The 19,238-nt window shown below is 35.5% G+C and overlaps 3 protein-coding genes across 4 annotated transcripts; all 3 read right to left on the bottom strand.

Moving 5' to 3' along the window:
- Positions 1-688: 688 nt before the first annotated feature.
- LOC139872542 (translation machinery-associated protein 22-like) lies at positions 689-4,376 on the bottom strand. Of its 2 annotated transcripts, none has more exons than XM_071860432.1 (7): positions 4,028-4,376; positions 3,816-3,893; positions 2,358-2,425; positions 2,124-2,205; positions 1,216-1,283; positions 1,042-1,125; positions 689-959 (listed from the first exon to the last, which is right to left on the bottom strand). In XM_071860432.1, exons 1-7 carry the CDS (start codon positions 4,173-4,175, stop codon positions 903-905), a joined length of 585 nt encoding a protein of 194 aa, XP_071716533.1. In that variant the 5' UTR covers positions 4,176-4,376; the 3' UTR covers positions 689-902. The 2 variants fall into 2 exon arrangements, with proteins under 2 accessions (XP_071716533.1, XP_071716534.1); XM_071860433.1 differs by having other exon boundaries at positions 2,358-2,419.
- A 1,191-nt stretch (positions 4,377-5,567) lies between these two features.
- On the bottom strand, positions 5,568-6,245 carry LOC139871504 (uncharacterized). The gene is made up of 2 exons (XM_071859206.1): positions 6,155-6,245; positions 5,568-6,091 (listed from the first exon to the last, which is right to left on the bottom strand). Exons 1-2 carry the CDS (start codon positions 6,243-6,245, stop codon positions 5,568-5,570), a joined length of 615 nt encoding a protein of 204 aa, XP_071715307.1.
- A 1,149-nt stretch (positions 6,246-7,394) lies between these two features.
- LOC139871503 (uncharacterized) lies at positions 7,395-8,392 on the bottom strand. Its single transcript, XM_071859204.1, has 2 exons — positions 8,372-8,392; positions 7,395-7,847 (listed from the first exon to the last, which is right to left on the bottom strand). Exons 1-2 carry the CDS (start codon positions 8,390-8,392, stop codon positions 7,395-7,397), a joined length of 474 nt encoding a protein of 157 aa, XP_071715305.1.
- Positions 8,393-19,238: the final 10,846 nt, after the last annotated feature.

Raw genomic sequence — 19,238 nt, 5'->3', positions numbered from 1 at the left:
CTTGGACCCATTTGGGTCTTCAAGTAAACCCAATGGACCCATATTTAAGACTTTGGGTCCATTTTGCCAGGTCTAGTACTACGTAATAATTAACGATTTTTGTTTCTATTAACTGCAAATCGTAGCATATTTATGCTGTATGTAGATTTTGACGATTCGCTCGCTAATAATGAAGACGGTGAACTATAGATTTACAGTTTTGTTGATTTTAGAATTATCGAATTGATTTACACATAGAGTTACAGTTGTTGTGAATTGAGTTTTCTACATCTTTTGCATATGCATATCAGTGAGTATCAGTCTCAAAGATAACAATTAACAATGTAGATTAAAGTTTGTACACGCTAAACGCAAGATGATGGGTGGTTAAAGAGAGCGCTTAAATTTAAATTGATTGTTCAAGTTATATTAGGGTTTAATAGTCACTTTATATTAAACAGTATGTATAGAATAACATGTGGCGTGGATGAATCAACTCCCAAATTAATAAATTCACAAAAGTTGCAATATCAATTAGGTTTATTTGCCTTTTATATTTTGTCTGCAATAATTAGAATCATATTTCTAAACGTGGGAGATTACAAACAAAATAAAATATCATTTTTGCCTTTGAAAAATAAACAATCTGCAGCAAAAATGTGAGACCGCCCCAAACATAAGACCTAAATAAGGTCTGCTGACTGCTGAGTAAAAAAAACAAAAACAAACAACTCAATGCAAAATCATACACATGTGCTGTTAGATCATATGATTATATCATGATGAGGGAAACGCTCAACATGGTATATAACAGTTGGGTTTCTGAACAGCAAAAACAGAGTTTTCTATCAGGGATACATTTAGAGAGTTTCAAATATCCTGACAGTCGTCGAAAGGTAAATCCCATACCAAATTTCCAGAACTTAAACCGCAGGAACCTTTTTCCCATCTTCAATAAAGAAAATTGCACTCTCAGGAACCTGCATTTTACAAACACAGAATAAGATGATGACACGCATGACACACGGAAGTACGAAATTACAGTAATTATCTACTGCTTACATCAGGCCAAGTATGTGTGATAAATTCCACAATGTCATATGCTATGTCTCCTTGCACATCAATTTGATCTTTCTCAGTTGGCCCCTGTTCACAATTATTTTATTTGTCAGATGAATAGAATATTCAAATATTATAGAAACTTGTCAAGTGTGCAGACAACAAATGAAATTGTACCTTAACAACAGAAGCTCCTGTAGCAAACTTCTTTCCAAGCTTCTTTGAAGCATCACTTAGTTTAACACCTATAAATAATGCGTTATAGTTATGAGAATACAAGAAATTAGAAACAATTAAATGTGAAAGCTTTAACTGAACACGTAAAACAACCGCCAAACAATATAAACAGATGACCTTACGCGTAACGTTTGAGATGTGATTCTCGATACCTGGTGTACAAATTTTATGTGGAAACATGGGCTGGTAGAATACCAGGTCCTTTTAGCGTGCAGGTTAAAAACAGTTGGGTCAACTTGTGCTTACCAGTGTACATGTTTTAATATCCACCTTTTTGAAATTTAATATATGTAATGAAAGAATGTGCTCAATATGATAATACCTTTCATTTCTGATAAACTGATTATTATTAAAAGGTTAAATACAATTCAGATCACTTATTTCTTCGTTGATTAAACCAATTGACTTAACCCATTTGACCTGATATAGATATACCATAACCCGTATTGATCCATTCATTAGTAAACGAGTCCAAATTGCCATGTTTAGTTCACATAGAACTGTTGCTATCACCTCTTTCAACATCAAGTTGACGCCCAGATGATCTTAAGTTAGCTAGTCCATGTGAAAGGTGCAACTCAGTGGAGATAAATTCTTTTTTTTTTAAGGCAAACACACACTCGACACGATTTTTACATGAATATATACATATGTCCACCCCCGGATTTGGACCCATGACCTCAAGGACATAGGGGCCCCTCGATACCACCAGGCCGACGGCCCTTTGGTTTTAGTGGAGGTAGTTAGGTTAAAAGTACCAGATAACATGGGAAATTTATAAACAAGTAACAACTATACGATCAACCATCAACGACGACGTAAAAACTCTGATGCAGCATTGTGCTTACCAAAAAGATCAAGGCCTTTCAAAGTAGTGATAGACTTTCGCTTGTTGCGGGTCACCTTCTCGATTATAACTTCTTGTTTATCCTACAAAACAAATTCATCAAAGTTATTTTAAGCAATTAAAACAACTACATCAAGGCCGCCGAAAAATAAGTGAAATATAATAATTAGTATAAGTATAAATACAATACAGATGATTACATGAACATCGTAAACAGAACTTGTCCAATTCTTACCTTCTTTTTTACCTTTCCCCCTGGAAGTCTCTTTATTGGTTCCTGCTTTGGTACTGAAGAGCCTGCAACTGATTATTTAAAGCCTAATTAATCATGCATAATTAAGCCTTTTATATAAATAAATTTTATTATGTTTTTAAAAGTCTAATAAAGATTGCAAAGAACATTTGGATGACAACATCCACGGAGAATCACTCAATCCGAAGAAATAAAAGGTTTAATATACTAATTACCTAAACATATGTCAAATGAAGCCCTAATATATATAACCTCAATCATTGCAATTGAGAATAAACAAGTTTCTTGAGAAATATTTATATTGCACTATGTATACAGTCTTCAACTGTATGTGATCTTGGCCAAACAGAAAATTGTTAAAGTACAACTAAATAAATAAATGGCACAAATACAAGCACACCAATACAAGTGCACAATATCTTGAAAACAGAATCGCAATAAACCAGATGGGTTTTCTTTTCAGTTCAAGAGTTCATACATGGTGTTGGTGCAAATGAAGAATATCACAATTGTCTATATTTACGTCTATCTTATTTTGATAATTCACAAAAAGTTTCGCTTCAATCCAAGTAAGCAAGTTTATACGTCTTCGCAGCCCCTACTTCAATTATGGCAGATAAGTTTAAAGTATGTTGTGACTTTTATAGATCACATCACATGTTAGTACTTAAAACAAGTTTACGACAATTTTTTTAAAAACAATGTATACACCCTATGAAGTATGCTTGCTGAATAACGAAAACTGACAAAGATTCGTGAATACTACAGTAATAATTATAACTTGAAACTGTTGGGTACTCAGTCAAATAAGTTTTATTTTTTCATGCGTACAAATACCGAATATTGTCATTATATATAAGAGCATTAACAAGAATGATCATTCAAATACTTTGAAGAAACAAGGTTCACCCATTTCATTTACTTATAATTCATTATTGTCACCTGCTATAAATTTTATGTAAAAGTATACACCATTGAAGCTGTTCACATTCAGGCTCAAAAGAGTACTATTTAGGATGTAGAAAAACTTAAAATGAACACTAACTTGGGATTGGATGTCATGTATACCATATCAGAAAAATATGAAAATAAACAAGTAGAACGATATATTTCTTCGAGTAATATACGTTGCAACAATAAGCAAACAAACACATAAACGTACATATACATTCATACACTAATATACACAGAGAACTGATATACACTAATAATATACACAAAGCACATGATATATATTCACTACATTGATATATACACATGTATATATAACCAGACAATGAATATTTTGCATCTTTCAGGTTTATCTTTCTCACTCTAAATTCTGTATGTAAGTAGATATAATTCACCTTTTTATCATTTTCAGAATTTAACACAATATTGAAATTTTGAATCAATATATTAATCAACTACAATTAAAATAGCAAACAAAATCAATATTACCAGAAGCAGAATTGCCATCAGAAATTGAAGACGACTGAAGTTGATTCGAAACCGTCTCTATATCCTTCCCAGTTGCATCTGGATCATCATTTCATAAAAAATAAATACATAAATAAATAATAAAAAAAATAAGCATATCATAATATTGAAAAATACTGATTGCAGGGTTTTTCAAATAAATACAATAAAAGTAAGCAAAATGAAAGCTTTACCTTGAAGAAGATGAGGGTAAACCTGGGGAGCAAATTGGATCAACCATGGTTTGCATTTTTCAAAATCGGGTCCGAATTCGCAGTACTCGGCGGGTAACCCGCAGACACCACAGTACAATACTTGAACCGGTTGAGGTTTTTCAGCCATTATTATTAGGGTTGCTATCAATTGTTGTAAATCGTTTTGATTTGGTGATGCTTCGGTATCGGTATATGAGTATTTATTAGGGTTTTTGTGATACAGTGGAAGAATGAGCGATCAATTAAAATGGTGACGACGGGTAAAAAACTCGGATTGCAGATTTGCAGCTGCAAGATTTATTATAAATTCTTTTACTTTTTCATAATTTTTTTTTTAAAGTGAATAGATGCAAAGATATTTACGAATTGATTCGAACCTTAGCGACAATAATGGACTAGGTTTGAACTACTTGGTGAGATTATACATACAATAAACAACCATAAAGTAATACAACAACAACAACCGCGTCTTCGCATGACACGAATCGAGTAATTCATCCGAAAGTAAATCGTCGACTTAACTTACATGTGAAAAAGTCAACGTGTGACATACGATGAAAATCGATTACAACCTAAACCAACAAGAAACCCTTAAAATTTCAGTCGTCAATCTCACCGAACACCTACACATAAAATGTAGGCGAAATACCATGTGACAAACAATATCTAAAATTTAATAATAGTTGATAAAACTTAACCTAGTACGGGAGACAGGGGCGATTCTACATGTAGCCTTGTGGGGTCCTATGACCCCACAACCTTGGATTTTTTTTTTTTTTTTTTTTTACCTTTTACTCTTCAAATTATATAGGACACCACTAAATTTAACTAAAGGACCTCATATATTTTTAGAATTTATGTATTCTTAAAGGTAAATTACCACTAAAGTATCTTTTAAATATATTTAGCTTTGATTTTGGACCCCAATAGAATTTCATCCTGGATTCGCCACTGACGGGAGACAACCAACTTCCCCAATACCCCGAGGGTAGAAATCTTACAAACACATCAGGGGTTATATGTAATCTCTGAAGAGGGAAACAAACCCATCGAGTAAAAATACACAAGAAACAGGCGGATCTTGAAGACATTTTCCGGAATGGCCAATTATACACGGTGTAATGTTACTTTATATCTCGTTTGATTATGCATATATATGAGTTTACAATTAAGCAAGTCAATAAAATGGAGAGGTAAAAGAGCTGTTGTAACAACACAAAGGCGATGGGCTGCACAGCCAAACAAAAACTTATTAAAGTTGATAATATACAACCCATTAGTTACATAAGAGCTGCTGTAACAACACTACATGTTCCTACCATAGTCACAAAAGAGCTGTTGTAACAACACTACATGTTCCTACATGAGTCACAAAAGCAAAATAAAATTATAATTCGGCCCGACGACCTATGACGTTTTTAAAGTCATCTATGACAGATTGTGAATCAAATATTTCCGCAATTTCTTTTTCAATGTACACCACCAAGTTAGATGCAAGAAAATCATCAGACATCTTGTTCTAGAGTCGATTCTTAAATATTTTCATTGCTGAAAATCCCCTCTCGATCGTTGCTGTTGAAACTGGAAGTGTCAATATGAGTCTGATCAATCGATAAACCAAATAATACGACTGACATTTGTTAGTTTCCACAAGATTGGTGCATAGTTGTGTGATAGTCGAAACATTAAGCTTTGGGTTATTTGGCATCTCAATTCTAAAAAGGTCCAACTGATATATGAAATGGTCCATCTCTTGTTCCGTGAAATCTGTAGGATAATATTTCTCAACAAGGAGACAAACATTATCAATATCAAGCATTTCATTATCTTTTTTGGGAAGCAGAGAAGATCTGAGAGTTAATAAGTCTATGGCATGGTCATTGAATCTATTGTCGAGCTCCTGCAATTGCTTGTCCACGGTGCCAATAAATAGATCGACACGATAATAGTGCTCAATAGTAATATGGTTATCTTGTCGACGAGGACGATAACAGGTTGATTTATAAAGAGCATTCATATCAGGGATATCTATTTGGTGTTTCTCTGAAAACAACATTACTTTCTCAAATAATGAATCTCAACCATCATTTCTAAAATCATTGAGACTTTTTTTGGTAACAGAAATTAACTTAATAGCATTAACAATATCTTGATTTTTCTTCTGAAGAGCTTGAGAAAGAATATCAGTTTTTCCCATTATTTCCTTCACCAAGTGAAGAATAAATACAAACTCAAACGAATTCAGATACATGTAAGCTAAATAGCATCACCACGTTGAGAAGCTAAAGATCCATCTTTAATTATACTTTCAAGAACTTCACGAGTAGCATTAAACATCCTAATCAAGTTACAAACATAATTAAAATGAGAACCCCAGTGTGTATCACCAGCTCGTGTTAAAGTCCCTACTTGATTACCTCATTTCCCCGTTTCAATTTCACCTAGTTCTAATTACCGTTTAATCTCATTTGACTTAGCTTTTTGCAACTCATCATGATGCTTACTTGAAGCACAAATAACATTAGTAATGAAAGTCAAATTTGAGAAAAACTGATGAAGCGGCACAACTTCTCTTGCAGCAGCTACTAAGGCAAGTTGCAATCTGTGTGCAAAGCAATGAACGTAGTATGCATAAGGACTATCTTTATGAACTAGTGCTTGTAACCCATTCCACTCCCCTCTCATATTACTAGCACCATCATAACCTTGACCACGAATTTTACTAGTATCAAACTCATATTGCAAAAGTTGTTTCCACACACATGTTTTATGGGTTAATGACGTGGTATCACTAACATGTACAAGATCTAAAAACCGTTCTCTAATAACACCATCATTATCAACAAACCTTAGAACTATCGTCATTTGCTCTTTTTTAGACTCATCTCGGGATTCATCAACCATGACACAAAAGTACAAATTACCCACTTCATTACGAATATGTTTCCGAACCTTGTTTGCAATAATCCCTAAGATTTCCTTTTGGATCGACCGACTATAAATTTTGAATTATAGGGGGCGTTCTCTAATACAACCTTGGCAAGTTCATCATTGTATGAAGCTAAAAACTGAAACAATTCAAGAAAGTTACCTCTATTTTTTGAGTTATGAGTCTCATCATGTCCACGAAAAGCACAAGCCTGGAAGGTTAGCCAACGAACAATGTCAACTGTAGCTTTCAACCGCAAACGATTCAGTAAGATGTTCTCTTTACTTCGTTTCTCTATGATAGCGTCAATGTGTGATGCTTGGTTTAATAGGTTCTCACTGTATACAGTAGCATCTTTATGTGATGAACCACGGATATGCTTAAGAAATGAACACTTTTCTCCATCATGTACCTTTTTCAGTTATCGAATCCTTTGACTGTAGATGTGTCTGCCCCATTACGAACATTATGTTTGTCTTCAAACAAGTAACATTGAAAGCAATACACAACATCTTTTGTAGGAGAATACTCTAACCAATTCGAAAATTTCTTAAACCATGAATACTGAAACCTACGAGTATGCTTATGCCCAAATTTAGAAGGGTACACTTCTAAATGAATTTGATATGGACCCATTTCTAAATATTTCCTTCTAATTAATTTCCTATAATTAACGTGATACTCCCACATGTGTTTTCTATTTCCAGGATCTCTCTCCAAAAAATTAAGATTTGTAGTCCTGATGTTCGGATCAAGTGTTTCAGTAATATTGATCTCTGGTTGATTTCGATGTTGTTCGGGATCAATTGTTGAAGCTTTGGCACGTTTACTCTCTTGATTTATGTTGTTCGTTGTGTCATCGGGCTTTCTCTTATAAAACGAAAAAAATCGTTTGTTACATTGCCATAATAGCTCCTGCTTAAATGAAGAAGTGCAACCCAAATTAGAAAATCATGACCTACTATTGTTTTCAATCTACAAAAACAGTAATATTAGTTACTCACTGACTCTATTAATCTATTAATCTTGACGAGTTTACAAATTACATTATCATAGCTAGTTAACTGTCATTGACTCATTGTTAATTTGTTATAACCTATAATTGAAACTAATAAGAAATAAGAATCAGTTTAAAAATTAAAATACTTTAGTCTTTAGATGCTTAGTTTATAAGGTCACTGGCCACACAATGTATTTAAAATTAATATATATATATATATATATATATATATATATATATATATATATATATATATATATATATATATATATCATCAATTCATGATTCATGTATACGGTAATACAAATAATGCCAAAATTAATATTTTTTAAACCCTAAATCCCTAATTCCCTATTCCCTAATAAGTAATACGGAGTAACAATAAAAAAGGCACAATTGCACCACCGATGTCCATTAATGTAGTCTGTATGTATAGTATGGTATCTGAAACTCAAAATTCTAGTTTTGATAACATTTATCTATATCTATATATTCATATAAAGCTCTAAAATGATGATTTAATTAAAGTAATTACATTTTACTTTTCATAATGATGATGTCATAATTATATATTAATTTAATTAAAAAAATAATACAAAATCTTTTATAAAAGGAAATATTAATCTCTCCTAAATTGTAATTTTAATTTTTTAAAAAAGTTTAAAAGGCATTTATTATTACTAATAATAATTATTATTATTAAAAATATAAATATAAATATTCAACTTTAAGCGAACTTTATTATTATTATTTACTTTTAATATAATAATTATAATTATTATATTATTAATATTCAAATATGGATTCTTTTTTCGAAATTAATTACGTTACATATGTATGCGAAAATGCATGTCTCTATATATTTGTAAAAACAACGACAAACTTCTTAGTTAAACGGGTCATTAAAATAAATGAGTTTAACATTTGCATTCACTTAATACCTAAAACATGTCATTAAATTATTTCGTTTAAACAAACCCATAATTTTACGGGTCATTTCACTAGTTAAATAATAAAAGAGAAACACTAACCTTTTAGATAATTTATTTTGATCAGATGAGAAGTGACAACGAAGAGACGATCAAGAGGCGAGGTTTAAATTTATTTGATCGGTTGAAGTAATTGGGTCAGGTTAATTTTTTTTAGAAGGGCCCATATATGATATATAATTTTTTTTATCCATACTATATAAAATTAATGGTAATAGCCCAATTTTTTGGAAGGGCTTTGGCCCATCTATGCCACCCCTAACATCCGCCATTAGTCACAAGTCTACACTTAGGTGGTTTAAAATATACTCCGTATAACTTAACAAAAAAAAGTTACCAAAAACATCCCTACACTAACAAATACGGAGTACGTAGAAGTTAAGTGTCATAAGAGCAAATAAAGATTTATCTCTTCTAGTTTTTTTTTTTTATTTTTTAGATGGTAAATAGTAAATATTCATATATTCGTGTGATTCACACTCTAAAGTTTCCTTCCATGTTAGGGTTAGCCGTTATTAAGTTCGGAAGGATCGAGTCAGGCATCCATCCCATGTGGGGAATGTTTCTCGTAATATGCATGTTCTCTTCTAAATATTTACAACTGTCATGTGACTTCCTTTAAATTTTTAGCTAAATGTTTAAATTCATAACGGATGAAATTTATTAACAGATCCGACCTTAAACAAATAAATCGTTTTACTGATTTCTTTATTTTTGTAAAATAGTAATATTTATAGGGTATATTATAAAAATGATTTTTCAAAATAAAAAATTGCAAAAATAGAGAAACCGGCATTTCAAATGCCGGTTTGCAACTTGTCATCCCAAATCAGCATTTCAAATGCCGGTTTGTTTTTAGATCCTACAAACTCGTGATATATTCGTTTTGTTTTGAAAGATTTTAAAGCTCATTTTGTTTTGAAAGATTTCAAAACAAATATCGATATATTTTGATACAAAGTAATACATATAGTTACCTAAATTTTACGAGTAAAAAACTTTTCAAAACAAAACGAGCTTTAAAACTATATGTATTACTCGTAAACTTTAGTCAACTATATGTATTACTCTGTACCAAAATATATCGAGTTTTGTTTTGAAACCTTTCAAAACAAAATGAGCTTTAAAACCTTTCAAAACAAAATGAGCTTACAATGAGTTTGTAAGATCTAAAAAAAAAAAATGCCACATAGGCAAACCAGCATTTGAAATGTCGGTTTGGAGTGACAAGTCACAAACCGGCATTTGAAATGCCGGTTTCCCTATTTTTGTAATTTTTTATTTTAAAAAATCATTTTTTGTAATATATCCTATAAATATTACTATTTGAAAACATATCCGTTTTATTTCAGCAGCTAGATTTTGATGTAAGCATTTAACTACTAGTTGTTTGGTTTTTCTAAATATACTCAAATGATTTAAGGTTTTGTACAAATATTTTTATTACTGAAGTCAGAGACGTCTTTGGACATAGGCAAGATAGGCAACCGCCTAGGGCCCAAAAAATTTGAAGGGCCTAAAATTATATATATATATATATTTCTCAAAATATTCTATTTAGTTAAATAAAAAAGTTGTAATATTGTTATTTTGAATAGTTAAATGCATTGTAAGTTTATACAAATTGATAAATTTAAGTATTATCTTTTTATATGTATTAAAAAATTAAACGTGTGTGAGGGCTTATTTTTGTTTTCGCCTATGACCTTCGAATTGTTGAGACGGCCCTGACTGAAGTTGAGAATACATTCATTTCATTGCATATTAAGTATTTTTTTATATTATTTAGTTTTTTTTTTCACTACCCTTAATTACATAAAAGTTAGGAAAAATAAAAGGATGAGAACGATGTTTATGAGTTGACCTAACCGGGAATATATGTTATGCTTCGTATGTGATGTTGCCAAATTCATTAGGTAGGACAACACATGGTTGCCAAACACCAACGTAACAGCGTATATATGTTCGGAACAGCGAAATGGATTCAACTTAATGAAGAGTGGACCAGCGTTAACAACCATTAATTCGGATCTAAAAATGCTCCCAATCCCTACCTCCCCTTTCACCCCCAATCCCCCACCGCCACCAAAGAACACCGACGGTCACCACCACAAACCGCCACCTCCACCCTTCACCTCCAACAACGACAGCCATCTCCCACCACCGCCACCTATACCCGCCGTCAACAATCACAATAACCCTCCAACAACCTCCCCTTTCACCCCCAATCCCCCACCGCCACCAAAGAACACCGACGGTCACCACCACAAACCGTCGGCTCCACCCTTCACCTCCAACAACGACAGCCATCTCCCACCACCGCCACCAATACCCGCCGTCAACAATCACAATAACCCTCCAACAACTACTGCAGCTGAAGAAGGTGTATGGGTCGAGGTCACCCGAAAAAGACGATCTACATCCATCTCAAAACACAAGAGCAACTCTAACCATCCCTTCTTGCACGATCCCAACATCATACCTAATACCTCCATCTCCCAGGCGAAGGATCTGATAAAAAAATATGGATCTGGCCATCAAACCTATCAATCGCCGATTAAGATTAATACCCCAAAATCACATCAACACAACTCAAACCTACCATCGAACCTCACCTCTTTTATGTTTCACAATTTTCCAGAACACCTAAACATCGCTGGACTTTGGAATATCTTCAGACCATTCGGTATCGTTAAGGAAGTTTTTGTTCCCTTCAAAAAGCTTAAAAGTGGCCAACGATTTGGGTTTGTTCGATTCGAAGATGTCAATGACAAAGAATTCATGGCAAGAAAACTAAACACCATTATTATCGATGGAAATCACTTCAAAGTTTTTATTGCCAAAGAGAGAAACTCAAAGCAGCAAACTCAAAACCCACTGCCGACTAAACCTAGACCCTTCAAAAAGATCTTCATGAACAACTCTTACGTGGATGAGAGGCTCTTCAAAGAAGTAATTATCGACAACCCAACTATCCATCAACAAGGGCAGGAAATAAAATCAAAAACAAAAAGAGTAACTCAAGCAAAGGATTGCGAAACCAACGTCAAATATCTTGAAAACGCCATCGGTGGTGTGGTCAAGAAGATTGAAACACTTGAATGCATTGAAGAAGTCTGCATTGCAGCGAGTTTACACGACTGTAACATTAAGTATTTAGGTGGAGTCTCTGTGTTACTAATCTTAAACAACAAGGCAATGGTTACCAATATTTTGGAGAATGAAAATCATCCCATTCGTGATTGGTTGGATTCCCTTAAACCTTGGAATATCCAGGATAACCCCCCGGGTCGACTCACCTGGGTCACGATCACAGGCGTCCCAACGATATGCTGGAATGAAAACACTTTCAAATCAATTGCTTTATGGTGGGGAGAACCCCTCGACACACAAAACTGCAACCTTTTAGAAGCTAAGAATCTTGTTAAAGGTAAAGTCCTCATCAAAATTTGGGATCCAATGATTGTTAGTGGGTATGTCAGACTTTTGGTAGGCACTCAACTCGTCTATGTCCATGTTATCGAAGATACTAACGACATTGTGGAAATTGTCTCGGATTCGGATTCATACACGTCGGATGATACTTCCAACTCTAGTGAAAGTGATGGTTACACGTCTAGTAACGATGATGGGATAAAATCGGTGAACGATTCCTTTCCGCCCCTAAATCCAGATTCCGATAACGTCAACATTGAAGGTCATGGTTCTTTTTCTGATTGCAACAGTCATACTCCGGCACCGGTCGAAACAAAGCACAATAAAGGTGGAACAAACGGTTTGTCTTCCGAATCAAAACGCCTCGAAACTAACAAGATTTTTTCACAGAGCAATAAATCCCCTCATGTTCCCGATACCTTCATTAATGTCGAGAATAACGGTAACCAAAATACCCCTGACCCTTCAACTATTTTTAACACGGTGACGAGCCCAATCAATACCTCCAGGCCCATTACTCCCCCTAAACCCAATTCACCTCATCAACCCTCTAGCCCAATTCCTGAGCCCATTATTACACCAAAGTCTACCCAACCCATTATTAATATCCCGGATCAACCCGCAGCTAATCCCAGTAATGATATTCACAATCCCATTTCAACTGCCGAACCTATCCCCGATCCAAACTCAGTTAACCCAACAATCCCTAATCCCAACCCCGAGCATAACTTAAACACTGACACTGTTTTGGCAACCAACGCTGCATCAAACCAATCACCAATTATTGACCTTGATCTCCAAAAGCTCTCAGATGCTTTCAACTCTATCAAGAAACTCCCTACCAACAATCGAAAGAAATTGAAAGATAAAAACACATCATCGAAACACATCAATGAAGCTTCTTCCAATGGTCTCTCTCGTTCCAGGAAAGGTAACTCTTCGGGATCCATCGGCAGCCTCAACCATAAAGAGCTCGGAAAAGAGATCGGCATTCGTTGGAAAGCGGATCAACATTGTTGATCTACCTCCAACCCTCGGTAAGTCATTGTTTTCATAATGAATATCTTATCTCTTAACATTCGTGGTATTGGACAGGATGATCGAAAGGATTGGATTCAAAAACTCCGTAGACAAGAAAAACCACAGGTGCTAGCACTCCAGGAAACCAAGTGTGGTGAGATCGAAGACAAAGTAATAGAGAATTTTTGGGGTTCTGAAAACTTCAAGTACATACAAAAACATGCAGTAGGTTTCTCGGGTAGGATGTTGTTAGTCTGGAACACTGATGTTTTTAATGTCAATCAAGCGATCGAAGGCGAATTCTTTTTAACTATCAAAGGACATTGGAAAGGTATCGATGAAGAAATAGCTTTTGTCAATGTCTACGGACCACATAACACCGCCAAGAAGAAACTAATGTGGGAAAGTTTAGAAAATCTTCTCAACTTTAAAGACATGCCTTGGTTACTTTGCGGGGATTTTAACGAGGTTAGAGGTTTAGACGAAAGATTAAATTGCGACTTCAACAAACCCTGGTCGGATATGTTCAACGATTTCATCAATAAGTGCTGTTTAATTGAAATACCTCTTGGCGGCCAAAAGTTCACGAGAATCAGCGGAGACGGTTTAAAATTCAGTAAGTTAGATCGTTTCCTTGTCTCCAGCAAGTTTCATAATATCTGGCCAACTCTTTTCGCAAACACCTTGGATAGATTCACCTCCGACCATTGCCCAATAATTCTCCGAGACCGAATCATCGACTTTGGCCCAAAGCCAATTAGAGTATTCAACGCTTGGCTCGATGATAAGGGTTCGGTGGAAGTCATTTCAAATGCATGGAATTTACATGTCGGTGGTAACCGTGGTGATTGCATACTTCGAAATAAGCTAAAAAACGTGAAAAAAGCACTCAACGATTGGAGCAAAACAAACTTTGGTAAACTCGATATCGAGATCCAAGAACTAGCAGATTCGGTTAGCGAATGGGAAAAGAATGCTCATATCAGAATTTTATCTCAAACCGAGAGGGATACGTGGTTGAACGAACGTAAAGCATGGATTGAAAAAGAGAAAATCAAATGTAAAATGCTTAAACAAAAAGCCCGCATCAAATGGTCCCTTGAGGGAGACGAAAACTCAAAGTTCTTCCACAATTACGTCAAAAGGAGAAACACGAAAAATAATATTTTCGGCATTTCAATTAATGGTTGTTGGTCGGAGGAACCAAACGCAATTAAAGATGAAATCTTCAACCATTACTCGAACATCTTCAAAGCTAATAATGATTCTTCATGCTCTTTCAACCTTCAATCAAAGATCTTAAACGACAATGATAATGAGATGCTCGAAAACCCCTTTAGTGAATCCGAGATTTGGGAGGCAATTCGTTGTTGTAGTAGCTCTAAAGCACCCGGTCCGGACGGTTTCAATTTGAAATTCTACAAAAAATATTGGTGGTTAGTGAAGAATGATGTAGTTAACGCTTTCAACTGGTTTTGGTCAAATATGGAATTCTCCAAGGGGTGTAATGCTTCCTTTACCACACTCATCCCCAAAAAACATAACCCGCTAACCCCCAGTGACTTTCGCCCCATTAGCCTTATCGGGTCTTACTATAAAATTGTGGCAAAAGTTCTTTCAAAGAGACTCGAAAAGGTTATCCACAAACTCGTAGGTTCCGAACAAAGTGGATTCTTGAAAGGAAGATTTATTCTCGATGGGGTTCTCATCGCAAACGAAACTATCGATGAACTCAAACGACAAAAAAGAAAAGGTTTCATTTTCAAGGTAGATTTCGAAAAGGCTTTTGATTGCCTAAAATGGGACTTCTTGATGGAAACCATGGAGAATATCGGGTTCGGTAATAGATGGAAAAAATGGATCTTCGCATGCCTTAGCTCCGCCTCAATATCCATTCTCGTTAACGGATCCCCAACCCGTGAATTCACCCCGGAACGAGGTGTTAGGCAAGGTAACCCACTCTCCCCCTTTTTATTCATAATTGCGGCGGAAGGTTTAAACCTCCTTGTAAAGCGTGCCATGTTGTCGGGGCATTTCAAAGGGATAGAAGTCGGTAAAGAAAAAGTCATAATTTCGCACTTACAATACGCCGACGATACCATCTTTTTTGGTGAGTGGTCCCGTCACAACATATTGAACACCATGAAAATTCTCAAGTGCTTTGAAGATCTCTCGGGTCTAAAAGTTAACTTCCATAAAAGCAATCTATTCGGTGTTGGTGTTTCGAATGGGGACTTGGAAAGTATAGCTCTAAGAATCGGATGTAAAGCGGGTGATTTTCCTTTTACCTACTTAGGTTTACCCATAGGAGTTAAGATGAACAAACCCACTCATTGGCTTCCGGTGGTGGACAAATTCAAAAAGCGACTCGCGGAGTGGAAATCAAAAACTTTATCTTTCGGAGGTCGGCTCACATTGGTAAAATCCGTTCTCTCTAGTCTTCCACTTTATTACTTTTCACTCTTCAAAGCCCCGTCCTCTATCTTAAAACAACTTGAATCGCTTCGTTGTAATTTTTTCTGGGGAGGGTACGGGTCGGGTAAGAAAATATGTTGGGTTAAATGGGATGACACTTTACTACCTTACGACTCGGGAGGTTTAGACATTGGATCGCTTTTCGCCAAAAACCTAGCCTTGCTAGGAAAATGGTGGTGGCGGTTCAAATCGGAATCTTGCTCACTTTGGACTAAAGTGATTTCTAGTATTTACGGTAGGGACGGTGGGCTTGTCACTAACGACTTTTGCAGGTTTAAGAAACTCGGTGCCACTTGGTTTAACATCATCAATATCACTAAGGATTTCGAGAAAGCTGGATGGGATTTTTCGCATATTTTTTGCAGGTTTCTAAAAGATGGAAAACGCACAGCTTTTTGGCACGGCCGTTGGCTTGGGAGCTTCATTCTGAAAGAAAAATACCCCCGATTTTTTGCACTTGATACTGATAAAAGTTGCACCGTCTTCGATCGGGTGGACTTAGCTGGGTCATCCTTTTCATTCAATGGCAGTTGGCTCCATTCTCCAAGGGGCAGAAGCGCCAGCGATATGGAGGAGCTATCAAGTTTGATCGAGAACTTTACTCCACCTCAGAATACTAATAACGTTACCGAAGACTCGTGGCTTTGCACCCTAACAGATTCGGATAACTCTTTCACCAAACAAGTTTCGGCAAACTTAGACATGCTTCGTCTCCAACCTTCAACTGTAAAACCACCTACAAAACGCAACAGATCTGTCCCATTAAAAGTTGAACTTTTCGTTTGGCGAGCAAAACTTCATCGACTTCCAGTTAAACTCGAACTTGACAAACGTGGTTTAGACCTCGGTTCGGTTCTTTGCAATATCTGCCAAGACTCGTCCGAGACAACCGAACATATTCTTGCCACATGCCCCCAGGTTAAAGCTATATGGTTGGATTTTTACAAATGGTGGAATTTTTCTCCCCCGGCAGAACTAAACGTCGCGGATTTATTTTCAAGTAGCTGCAGCTCCAGTCTCTCATCGATAGGTTCAAAAATATGGGAAGCCACCAAGTGGGTCTGCGGTTATTCTATTTGGAGATATCGCAACCTAAAAATCTTTCAAAACCAAATCTGGGACATACCTTCAATTCTAGCGGATATCCAACTTTCATCCTTTAAATGGATTTCGGGTCGAATAAAGAAAGCTCAAATTCAATGGTCACAATGGCTCATTAACCCGAGCTCGTATTGCGTTGTTACATCAAGAGTGGGCATTGGCTAATACCCCACAGCATCCCCTATGCTTCTCGTGGCTAACCTTCTATAAGGCAAGATCTTCAGGGGTTAAACGGGCCTTGGAGTTTATGCTTTGTCGCTGCTCGATCAGCACTGTGTACTACTTCGTGTCCCTACTCGATTCGTTGAGTCCCCTCTCCTGGGGGTTTTACTTATAGTCGGTTTTTAATTCCATTTGTCTAGTAGTTATAATCGTTGGATGTTTGTTACTTTTCGGGGATGTATAATGTACATATATTTATATATTAATAAAATTATTTTGCCTTTCAAAAAAAAAAAAAAAAAGGACAACACATGGTTGCCTTTTTGCTATTATATACTCCAACATTCCACTCTGAAATTTTATATAAATATATTCATATATTCATTCGTTTATAAAAGAAAGTGTAAAAATGTTGATAAGTATACAAGTTTCAACGTGTATCCACAAGTCAAGTACATGTAGGCCTAATAAGACTTTTCGGTGTCACATACTCATCACTAAATTTTGATTTTGTTGGTCTTGAAAGAGTAGTACATTGATTTTTTTTTCAACGGCAAAAACACACATAATATTAAAAAGAAAAGTAAAACTTGTCAAGATTCAAGATGACAAGCTTATTTAGAAACATTAATGTCATTCATTTGTACTCTCGGTAAGATAAAGAAAGCGATCCTTTAATGTTTGAGTAGCGATTTCTCGTTGCACTAATTTTGTGTTTCGTTTATTGGTATCGTATAAATGTTTGTTTGTTCTCTCGCAGTTCTTTCGTGCTTTTTAAAGTTAGAGGTTCGTTGATAGATATGTAGTTTTTTAGTTTGTCTAAGCTTCCTAGTTTCGAGTCTTTATTCTTATCGTTTTGTATCCTTAGGTTGAGAGCGTTTTTTCTTTTTGAAAAACGAGAAAAAAAATCAAAAAACGTTGTTAAAAATTGAAAAAGTTATTAAATAAAACTGTAAAATATGAATGGGTTAAAATAGGTCAAAAGGTAATAGAGGGTTAAAACTGAAATTTTGGCTAGAAATGGTAATGGAAAAAACGGCCGATGACTTAAACCGAGTAACAAAAAGTCGGCTGTTGGGTGGGGTGGGGGGGGGGGGGGGGGGGGGGGGGGAACTTACGAATTTAAAAAAAAGACAAAATTGCATGGGGGTCCCTGTGGTTTGTTTGAACTAACAAACGGAGTCCAAAAGAATTTTTTCACCTTGGGGGTCACTGTAGTTTGCAATAATTTCATGGGGGGTCCAATTGCCTAACACCATTATCTTTTTCTGTTAACTTTCATCATGTGCATAGCATGTGAGGGTATAAAGGTCATATTTGTTCACCTTGTCCTTTTATAATTCTTTTTTCTTTTGGACCCCGGTTGTTGTATCGAACAAACCACAGGGACCCCCCGTGCAATTTTGTCTTAATTAAATAATTTAATTTTTCTTTTTTTTTCTTTTCTTTTTTTTTTCTATTCAAATCACTCACTCCTGCTATTCTCGATTTCATTACTTTTTCACTTGCACATATCAAAATTAAAACCTCATTATTAGATCTACTTTAATACCCCATTATTCATTCATAATCACAAATACAAAACTTTGGATCTCGAAAACTAGATCTGAAAAAAAAAACACCCATAATCAATGATGAAGATGAAGCGATGATGATGAATCGATGAAGATGAAGCGATGATGATGAATCGATAATGGTGACGATAGTGAACACCAGAATATCTGTTTTCCTTTCAAATCTTCGTGCAACGCCTTGAGGAGAACTGCTGTTGTTGTCGATGTTTACTCCGACGAGTTCAGTTCGATGATGGTTGTTTACAATTGTTTTTGTTCTTAGTGATAGAATTGGGTTTGACTCCTGAAGTTCTTCAAATTACGAAGTTGTTCAGGAGTCAAACCCAATTGTATCACCAAGAACGAAAACAATTGTAAACAACCATCATCGAACTGAACTCGTCGGAGTAAACATCCACAACAACGTCAGTTCTCCTCACGGCGTTGCACGAAGATTTAAAAGGAAAACAGATATTCCGGCGTTCCCTATCGTCACCATTATCGATTCATCATCATCATTGATTAT

The sequence above is a fragment of the Rutidosis leptorrhynchoides genome, chromosome 10 (genome assembly GCF_046630445.1).
Source record: "Rutidosis leptorrhynchoides isolate AG116_Rl617_1_P2 chromosome 10, CSIRO_AGI_Rlap_v1, whole genome shotgun sequence".
NCBI lineage: Eukaryota > Viridiplantae > Streptophyta > Magnoliopsida > Asterales > Asteraceae > Rutidosis > Rutidosis leptorrhynchoides.
Note: the sequence above shows the minus strand (reverse complement) of the source record. Positions and strands in the feature narration are given on the sequence as shown.